Below are 10,879 nucleotides of genomic sequence, written 5' to 3' on the forward strand. Positions count from 1 at the left end.
TTACATTGTTTATCTATTTGCTTTTCAAAAATATTTTTTACAAGAATAAAATTATGAAAACAATCAAATTATATTCTTAAAAAAAAAGAGAGTTAAAATATTATATACACATAATATTTATACACTATACTACACATAAAAATCAAATCTTAATAATTTTTATTTTCATTAGTCTAACAACTTTTTATTGTTATAATTTCTAAAATAATTGATAATTATATCACATTATTTGATTTTTTATATTTTATATTGTAGTCCTATAAATTCGTAACAATGATATTATATAATATATCTTCCATCTATTATTTAATTTAAATAAAATTAATATACCCATAATGTCTAACGTCTAAAACCCTACGGCAAAAAGGAGCATCAGCAAAGCCCTGTTCGTCCTTCTCCATCTTCCTCTGCAGTTTCCAGTAATAACAACTCATCAATTTGTGTAGGACAATCGAGAGGGAGGTGAAGTGAGCTCCTCAATGGCAGCCGCCGCATCGAGAAGCCTCATTTCTCATCTCCGCATACTTCTATCCTTCACAGCTTCGGAAACTCAGTGCAGAACCTTCAGTGCTTGCAGTAGCCAAGTGGAGGAACTAAGGACTCGGATTATTGAAGGAAAACCTGGAATTATGAGATCAAACTCCAAGCGTACTGGAGCCATAGCCGTCAAATGTGGAATGACAGCTCTATGGGACAAATGGGGGGAACGCGTTCTCATCACCATCCTTTGGTTAGATGATAACATTGTTTCCCAGGTCAAAATCCCCGAAAAAGAAGGCATCACTGCACTACAGGTTCTTCTTGAACACTGAATCTTTATCCTATCCTATAAAATGTAAAAATATAAGAAGGGCTATCTAAAACTGATTTGCTGGTTGGATTCCCTAAAAACGAAATTTTTTATTAGGGTAAGTAAGATATGCTAATCTTCAACCATCACTAATTTATTTGCACCCGTAATTCACAAGCATCACTGAAAGAGTTCTGTTATTTTTTGTAATTATTGCTTGGTAGTAATAGTTGTGAGGACCACATGTGAACGTGTTTTCAAGCCTGAGAATGGAAATTTTTGTGGCCTTTACACTTGATATTGGTTGAATAAGTTATTTACTGATTGACAAAAAGCAGAAATTAAAGAACTTGTTTAAATAAATGGCTTTGAGGACTATGAATTACTCATTGTGATGTGCTGTGCTGTGGTTTACTTGATCTTTATTATGGTGGTAGTTAGATTGGATGTGCTCACAAAAAGGAGAAGCATTTGACAAAACCTGAAGTTGGTCATTTTAGAGCACAAGGTGTGCCCATGAAGAGAAAGTTGAAGGAGTTTCCTGTTACCGAAGATGCACTTCTTCCAGTTGGAACAAGCATCAGTGTCCGACATTTTGTTCCGGGCCAGTATGTGGATGTCGCTGGAATTACAAGAGGGAAGGGTTTTCAGGTTGAGAGTAATCTTGTTGTGTTTATTCTTTGATTAGTCTTACTGATTGCTCTTTGTACCTGTTCTGTTCACCGTACTATAAGATATTAAAAGGAAAAAGGGTTAACGTTCTATATAAGCAGCTTTCCCCTTACCGAAGTATTTTCTCCCCTGTTCTTGACTGTTTAGATTCTACTGTTTTGACTAAAAGGCTTCTCGTACGTGGCATCTTCGAAGTCCTTTCATACCTTTGTGCTAGTATAATGTTAAGGTTTCATGTCATTGGTTCTTGACTGTGCCATCTGCTTCTTTCCAGATATCTATTTAAAGGAGTAGGTAGAATTGCTAATTGTTTTATGGACTCCAGAAGACAGTAAGGCATAATTATCAAAAGAAACTGAAGTTTTCACTGGTAGTACTTAGAATTTCATCAATAGAAGGCAACAAAGAGGTGCCACTCTCATGTTCATGATCAATATATACAAGCTGCCCATACATAAAATTAAACTGGCTCTCAACCACTCGACTCTAGTCTTATCCAGAAGATACTCAAAGTTTGTTATGGACCACAACTACATTTCTGAAATTAGTAGAAATTATAACCTATCTAGAGTCATATGTACTCCTTGAAATCAGTATCTATCCATGTAGTCCAATGAAGCACTGCACAAAGTTCAGATAGGGATTATTTATGAGAAGTATGACAAAATGTGTTTGCCAAAAATAAACTGAAACGGAAAGTGATTTTTTTGGTTAACTAGAGAGTTCTTAGATAATTTGTTTACTAGGTACCTTTCTTAAATAATAACAAATTTAGATCCATACAAGTAAAAAATAGATGTGGAAAATGCATATGAAAGTACTCATTTGTCCTTAACTTATTGACTGTCTTTGATCAAATATTATTATGTCTTCAGACAGTTCATTAAGATGTCTAGCTTCAGACCGAGATTAAGCGCCTTTTGCCTTAGATTTAGTTGAAACGTGAGAAAAATGAGTTTTTGGAATTTGAAGTTGTGTTTGACATGCATTTTACTTTGGATTTTTTTTTGAAGTTGGAAGTGAAATTCACCCCAAAACTAGTCTAGGCCAATTTGTGGAACTTGAATCTTTTTGAAGATAAATTTTCAAAACTTGACCAAATTTTATGATCAAACAATGTTTTCAATTTTTCTTTGAAAATGTACTCCAAAATCTATGGCCAAGCAGGAGCTAGGTTGCTTTCTAAATTAATAATTATAAACTAATGATTTTGATGTAAAAAATATTAGAGAATCATGGTTAATCCTAATTAGGTTATAAAAAAGTAATTGGATTAATCAAAATGGTGAGAAGTAGTATGTATGTTATGATTGTGAAATTGTGATGAATGTTTTTGTCATGTAGAGTTATGCAATCATGGGTAAAATCGGTAATACATCAAAAAACCTTTTTTTGTTAATGGCCGTGGTGTTCAGGCCAGCTTTCACGTACCTCGACTTATTCAGGGATACATGCCACCTCCCACTGACAACATGCACCTCGACTTATTCTAGGGATACATGCCACCTCCCACTGACAACAAGTATCAGGTAACTCTGTTCATCAAAGCTAGGACAAATGGAATGAATTTTTTTTTGTCTCCACTAGGATTTGAACTACGGACTTCATAGTTCTCAACCATTTCATTGACCACTAGGCCACACCCTTGTGGCCAGAGACGTATCTAGGATTTCGAGATGATGGGTGCACTATTACAAAAAAAAATGGATATGTATATTCCATATCGTAGGTATTGAGATCAGTTGAATCAATTGACAAACTTGAACATTTTGAAAGATTAAAGAAAGAACTCAATCACTGCACTATATGATACTTCAAGTGTAGGTTCACACATCTATATTTTTTCTTTAAAAAAATATGACACTACTATATATGATCTCGGGAGGGGAACATGAGTTCACGTGCACCCGGGAACCCCCTTATATACACCCCTGCTTGTGGTTGTTGCTAGGAGCTAGTGTGTTGACTTCTACCTTTGGACAATGAGCACTAGTGATATTCTTTGATGAGGATTACTCATATTTTGATCTCATACTGTCTTTTGAGACCATGTGTTCGCACTTTGTTGAATTTTTCATAAACCAACCTACAGACAACTTGGATTTTTCAATTTTTTTGCTTATTGAACATTTCCTTATGTTCATTGGCAGTTTGTCTCGAAGTAGCATTGCTTGCTATTGTTATATATTGTGGATATGAACTCTCTAAGCCTTAGCTAATGGTAGAAAGAGAGAGATTGTTTTATTTGTGGAACAAAATTGTACCACCTTTCTACTTTCCACCTCTTATTATGCAAAATGAACTCTGAGTATTATCTTTCTCTCAGTGGATATATCTAATTCTATGAACTGTACTAAAGATTGGGAGTTTCAATGTGTGTAGGGCGGGATGAAAAGATGGGGGTTTAAAGGTATGCCTGCATCACATGGTGCTTCATTATCCCATAGAAGTATTGGTTCTACAGGGCAAAGAGATGCTCCAGGAAAGGTAGGTATTACCTCCTCTTTTTCCTTTATTTTATCCTGTAATCTATAGTGCATGAGTTTTATTAATACAATTGAATATGTTGGCACTTTCCACACGCCTCATTTGGTCTACCTTATAACTATTTATATGCTAATAGCATGCTTGGTATATCATATTAATTGTTTTAAATATGATATATAAGTGAATCTGTTATCAAATTGCAATTGTTGGCTACTTATTTGAAGGAAAAGTAGATATTGTGAACTAATAACTAAATGATGTTTCAGTGGAAGTGTTTTAAAAAATCTTCTAGCAATAACTTGTCCTCTGGAGGTGCTTGGGGGCTAAAGGGGTCCTGATGATTTATATTAGGGCGATAAAGGACATGTACGGTGGAGCCAAGACTCGGGTTAGAACGGTTGGAGGTGACTCGGAACACTTCCCAGTTGAGATGGGGCTGCACCAAGGATCAGTCCTTAGCCCTTTTCTATTTGCTTTAAAAATGGACGAGTTGAAATTCCCTCTGCCAAATTGAGATTTTAAAGTGGAGTTTTGTGGGAGCCTTTAATGCTTCTGCAATCTCTCTGAAATTAGAAGGTGGGCTAACAATCATTGGAAACAAGCTCATGGATTAAACATATGCGAAATGGGGAATGGACTCTTTATTTGAGTCTCATCGAAGCTCATAGCAGAGCAAGTCATGGTAGGAGACTGGATCTGAATGACAGCCCCCAGTAAAGCTTCGATGGTGGAATCCCTCTGTAGGAACATCTGATTTAATGAATAGACCCAAAACGACATTGGTAAGGATCGTCGGCTTCCCTCTCCAACTTTGATCCAAGAAAACTTTTAAGATCATCGGAGAACACTGTGGAGGCTGGGCTGAAACAGCGGAATAAACCACGTTGCGAAATCACATCAAATGGGATAGGATCAAAGTTCGTGGAGATGGGACCAACATTCTGAAGGAGGTAACGGTAAAAAACGAAGGTGTCTTGTTCACGATGCAACTTTGGACAGAGGTTCCGATGAGAATTGCCTTTGGAGAGGAAGCTTTGACAAATTCTTTTACCCAATGGATAGTTGAAAAAAATCCACTGGGTATAAGGAGGAGCGATACTGACGAGGCACAGTTAGGAAAAAAGGTATGGTGACATGTGATGACCCACATGCGTCAATCTGGAAGGATGGGGACCATGTAGCTTACTTAACTAAAAGAAGATATTTAGGCCAGGTCTCAGGAGTAATATCTTTGGGCCCAGTAAAAATGGAGTGGGCTGAAGTGAGACAGAAAACGCCAAGTCCTTAATGGAGTTTAATGAGGAGTCACATGTGGAATTCTCTTATGCTGGGGATTATGTTTGAAAAGTACGTATTGTGACCTTCATTGACAATCGTTCTTTTCATTTCATAAGATCAATTCTTTCGGATAGAGCATGTTCCAATTAGCAACGGAATCTTACACCCATTTAGAACAAGAAAACAGTTATTCAGTCTAAAGAGATTTCCTACTTCTAGAGGTTGTTTACATATTATTTTGAGATGGACCTTCCTCAAAGTATAATCCAATTTTGAACCAACTTTTGATTGTAGAAAGGGGAATTTTTAAATGAATTTTGCTTACAGATAAGGACGCCTACAGATGAACCTCATCATCTATTCACCTAAATTGGTGTTCAATATTTAATGACCCTCCTTCTCAACTGATATTGGGTTCTCGATTTTGAGTCTTTCGAGTTTGATTTTGCAGCTTTTGATATACCTAATTGAATAAGGAAGCATCCTCTTCTATGCCTAGTTTATGTGATTTTCTTAAACCTTATGCTTTTTGATTGATGAATGAGGTGGAAAGTTGAACGTTTGAATCTCCGTAGTTACATGACCTTTCGCCTACCTCCAACAGTGGAAGCAAGCTAACACCTTTGTGGTTGTTGAGAGAAGAATGTACTTCCATTGAGTAAGGGTGAATCCTGCTATAAAGAGAAATAGCTGTGGCCACATAGAATGTTGGAAATTACAAAATGAAGTAAACTTGGAGATGTAGACAGATGGAAAAATCTTGGAGCTATAGTTTTATAAACAACTCGCCTTCCAACACCAACACAATTGAAGATTCTACCCCTTGCACCTACTATTTAGAAATAGCAATTTAAAGTCTTCTGAATGTCACCCCACGATAGTATCTGCTGAACATTCTATATTTTTCGTGGGGTCAACATGATTATGTTTTCAAATCTTAATTGGTGCGAGTGAATGTCAGATCTGGTTTTGAGTCCTCTCTAACTAATTATTTATTGTCAAGACTTGGAATCACCAAAAGGAAGAAACATTATCCTTTTGAAATATGGACATCTCAATCAGACAGATTTAAAAGAACTTTATAAGAAACCATACGTTTGTGCTTCATAAATTCTTAATTTTTGTAAAAGGTCGAGGGTCCTCTCTAATTAGTTATACTGGTGTCGAGGTAGGTGTCTTTTTTATCACTTGGCTAGCTACTAGATGGGTGATTTTGACTGTGGAAACCTTAGAAAGAGGATTGTTTTTGTCAACTGGTGTTTCATGTGCAAGAAGACAGGCAAGGAGGTGGATCATCTTCTTCTACATTGCTACCTACATTATGGCTAATATGTTTGTGGTTTAAAATTCTTGGGCAATGCCAAATAACTGTGAAAGAATTGATGTTATGTTGGAAGAGTTTGAGGAGGAGGAGAAAACGTTGATATTGGAATGTGGTTCCTCTTGCATTGATGTGGGTTGTATGGGGGGAGAGAAATAGGAGAGCTTCTAAGGGTGTAGAGTCGAGTTTTTCTCCGTTGATGAGTAGTTTCCAACCCCTTATTTTCTTTTGGTGCACCCATAAAGTTCCTTTTTGTATAGATGATTGGGTGGAGTTTGTAGAGAATCGTGTCCTTTTGTAGATTCTTTACTTTTTGGTATACCCCTTGTATATATGGTCAGATTTCTGGCCATGTTTATAATGGAAATACTTTTACTTGACTAAAAAAAAAAGAAGAGATTTCCATTTTGTTTCTCTTCTAGACTTCTGTTGTTTGTCATACTCCCCTGGTTCATAGTTTGTAGTTACTATGCTGCTTTTCATTTGGAAAATACTTGGTATTGCACATTTGACCTCCTAGACACATCTTGTTTATTGAAATGGATTGGATCGAATTGTGTGTTTTGACTGTATAAATCATTCAGTAGTGGAAGTAGTGACTACTCAATGTAAGAACTTTTTTCTCATGTCAAAAAGTTGCATTATAGATGCTTCAAGTAGGTTATGTGGCTTATCTCACTGAGGCTAGGTGAACTCATGTTAATTGCACAAAAATGAAATTTGAATACTATTTTTCCCTATTTTCTTTTTGATAAGGACTTCTCCGTTTATTCTCGTGAGCTGGTAAATCCTTCATCTTCTCTTTATCATTTTGATCTCACCCTTCCAATTCTGATTGCTTTCCAACTATAAAATTATGGAGAAACAGAAAAACAACTAATAAGAAACTAAATTTACAGCTTACAAGTGCCAAAACATGCTCATCCACAATGTCGTGGACAAAGTTCATTTGCTGAGATTTTTGTGGGGACTATTGAAACTTCCATGAAAATAGCTGTGTGGTGAGTTGTTAATACCAGATATGGGGCTTGTTTCAATCAAGAGTTGAGTTTTATACATCAAGGGTGTGTTGCAATAAATTTGAACTTACTTGGTATTACAGAATTTTGAAACCCCCACCCCACCCCTCACACACTTTTTTGGGGCAGATTGAGTTTGCAAAAAAACAACCATTCTTATGGATTAACAATTATTTCTTGTTTCTATGAATTTCTTTGCCAGATGACTTCTAATACACTATGGGCCACTTCTAGAAGTATGCTAATGCAATCCTCCATCATGTCATTGAGTTTGACCCCTTGTGGTCTATAGTATAGACAATAGCCTGTGACATTCTAAAGTAGTTGGGAGCTTTAACCTCTCATCTGGGGCAGATAACTTGCATTGCTGAAGTTGCATTTGATAGTCACCCAAAGTTTCTATGATTAACTGATTCGGCTGAACATGTGATTTGGAATTAAACGATCAGTTGCTTTTGGAAAATGCCATTGGGTAATCTAGTTAATGTTACAAGCTTCCTCTTACATTTGTTTTTTTTTCCTCCTTAATAGGTATTTAAAGGGAAAAAGATGCCTGGGCGCATGGGTGGAGTACAACGAACTGTTAAAAATGTTTGGGTCTACAAGATTGATCCTGCCAGAAACTTGATGTGGGTCAAAGGCCAGGCAAGATTTTGAATATCTTCTCTGTTTCTTTCTAAACTTGAAACAAGTGGATATGAAACTTATCAGTGTGTTAGTTTAAATACAATTCTCCTTTTGTGCAATCTCTCATATGAAATTCTATGCATTCAAACTCGTCTTGACTAAAAAAGAATTGTAACTTACCAAAAAAGGAGAGAGTTAGAGTTGATGAGTAATTTGCGATTTGCACCCCTAATGTATGAGTTTTTTTATGACTTACACCTTATCCTATAATTTCTAATGACTTACACCGGGCTTGCCTAGTGCGGGTTGCCTCTCCTATGTGGTTTGTGAGCTATTGCATAGGAACGGATTTTTACCCTGTGCGCACCCAAGGATAGCGGCTACAGGTTTCCCTTATCACCAAAAAAAAAAAAGGTATACCAAACAAGGAACTACTAATACACAAAGCTAATGCATGCATATTTTTACTAATACACTCTACCAAACGACCCCTAAGGAGATTAGGGTGTAAACAAAAGAGAGCATACATTAGGGGTGCGAATTGTGAATTACTCTGGAGTTGATACTTACCGTTGGCAATCAACATAATAAACCTCTCCCCTGTGCTGTTTTGAGTCCTCTAGGTACTTTATTGGTGAAATTAACCTTATAAAAAAATTTGACCTCTCTCATGTGCTTTCTAATTAATATTAGTTACCTATCAAAAAAAACTGAAGAGTATGCAGTTATATGACAACTAGTGCGGTTTACTTCACCTTCTTGGAACTGTGAATTTGGAGAAAAGCGTGATTTCGATCCCTTACATGGGACTGTAACAAAACTATTTTGATCTTGTAAAGAAGTTTCTTTAGTATGATGCCAGTTCTTTTGGTTGATAACTCAAACCTGTTATTAAAATGTTCCTTTACAGGTTCCAGGAGCCGAAGGTAACTTTGTGTTCATCAAAGATTCTGTGTACAAGAAACCAGATATATTAACGCTTTCATTTCCCACTTACTTTGCCCAAGAAGATGAAGATGTAGCAGACTTGGAACCATTAATGGCTGATCTGGGTGATACAGACCCTTTTATGGCTGCGGATTAGTTGTAGGCAACCTGGCTATGAGCTATGGGGTTTTCTTTTTCCTATGTATTTTCTTAAAAAGCAGTGCAGTGGCTTCGCTTGGGCTGGGGTGTGTTGAGAAGGAATTCATTTGTAATTGTGTTTTGGCATTTATGGCTAATGTCATTTTTTGCTAGTAATTTTGAAATGTACTAGAAAATTTAGCTACTGATTGAATAGAAATAGAATGAGATGTTGTTAAACCATGCCTCGTTGAGGGGGGTTGTGTTGACACGATCTTATTATGTTCTATCGATATGACAAGAGATAATAAAACAAATGTGACAGGAGGAGAATATGAAACATAGCTTTCCATATTTTTAAAAGTTGTGTATGTTTCTCAGAGGAAGTATTTTTGAGAAGGTACAGTGATTGACAGATTGGGGCTTCCCAATCTTCGTACAACCAACAAAAAGAAAGCAGAAATCACTTATGCCCCCCCTTAGTTGTGCAGATTAGTCTAGGCATCTTTTGCCCTTTTTGGAGGATCGGTGTTCCTCATTATCGCATTTACATCATCTTTCAAGATGTCGTAGATAGTCTTGTCTATCAGCAAAGCAAGTCGGGGAAACTTGTAAAGATATCTAAACCCCTTTTGTACTTTTTGTTTGAAAGATGAATAAAATGTCCAATTAAAAAAAAAAAAAAAACAGTGATTGACAATAGGCTTGGGTTGGAGCATTAGCAAGTGTCCCACGTAAAATATATATATATATATATATATATATATATATATATATATAATAAAATTAGATATAGACAAGGTGATGTGACATTACCACCATTCATATTTATCTTTTTTCTCTTCTTTTTTTTTGAATTTTATTCATCGTTTTTTTCATTAAATAATCATATATTATATATATATATAAAAGAGAACCTTAGGCTCGCCTACGTGGCGCCACCACAAATCAGAATTCACTTTTAATTTATTTATTTCCAAAATTAACCTTTCCTTTTAATGGAAGTTGTGACATTTATGAAAAGTTGTGACTTAAATGAAGAGTTGCGACTTTTATGAAAAGTTGCGATTTTAATGAATAGTTGCGACTTTTATAAAAAGTTGTGACTTTTATGAAAGGTTGTGACCTTTCTGAAGGATTGCAACTTTTCCAAATAGATGTAACATTTCCGATAAAGCACAATAAACATTTGTTCACACTACCATTTGTTGTCTATAAATATAGAGATTTCCTCTTATTCTAAAACAACGAATATTTTGAACCTCTTCTTCTTCTTCACAATTAAATATTTGTGTATTTTACTCATGTTGAGGGCTCAGTGACATCATTGCTTATGTTACAGATCCTGATATGTATTTTTACAGTCATTAATTTATGTTTATGTTACAAAGGATAAATGATAAGATGTACTTCCTCCGTCCACTATTGTTTGTCATGTATACTAAAAATAGTTGTCCAAAATTAATTGTCAATTTAAACAATCAAGAAACAATTAGTCACTTTTTTCCAATTCTTCCCTTAATAATTACATAACTACTGGTTTCAAAAAGTGGTCACTTTAAAGTTACAAGACTACTTTAATGTGAAAAAAAGTTGATTTTACCGTTTTCAAAAGGTACA

The 10,879-nt window shown here is 35.6% G+C and overlaps 1 protein-coding gene across 1 annotated transcript; it reads left to right on the forward strand.

Moving 5' to 3' along the window:
- The first annotated feature begins 366 nt into the window (after positions 1 to 366).
- LOC125814898 (50S ribosomal protein L3-2, mitochondrial-like) lies at positions 367 to 9,497 on the forward strand. Its single transcript, XM_049494347.1, has 5 exons — positions 367 to 794; positions 1,232 to 1,441; positions 3,845 to 3,949; positions 8,099 to 8,212; positions 9,105 to 9,497. The coding sequence occupies exons 1-5, from the start codon at positions 480 to 482 to the stop codon at positions 9,276 to 9,278; spliced, it is 918 nt and encodes a 305-aa protein (XP_049350304.1). The 5' UTR covers positions 367 to 479; the 3' UTR covers positions 9,279 to 9,497.
- Positions 9,498 to 10,879: the final 1,382 nt, after the last annotated feature.

The sequence above is a fragment of the Solanum verrucosum genome, unplaced genomic scaffold, assembly GCF_900185275.1.
Source record: "Solanum verrucosum unplaced genomic scaffold, falcon-dt-bn FXZP01000265.1, whole genome shotgun sequence".
In the NCBI taxonomy this organism is placed as follows: Eukaryota; Viridiplantae; Streptophyta; class Magnoliopsida; order Solanales; family Solanaceae; genus Solanum; species Solanum verrucosum.

Bases quoted from the DNA above. Each gene is read 5' to 3' on its own strand.
- LOC125814898 (XM_049494347.1), top strand. From the start codon at position 480: ATGGCAGCCGCCGCATCGAGAAGCCTCATTTCTCATCTCCGCATACTT. The intron at 795-1,231 runs GTTCTTCTTGAA...GGTGGTAGTTAG, and splicing joins AAGGCATCACTGCACTACAG to ATTGGATGTGCTCACAAAAA. The intron at 8,213-9,104 runs GCAAGATTTTGA...GTTCCTTTACAG, and splicing joins TGATGTGGGTCAAAGGCCAG to GTTCCAGGAGCCGAAGGTAA.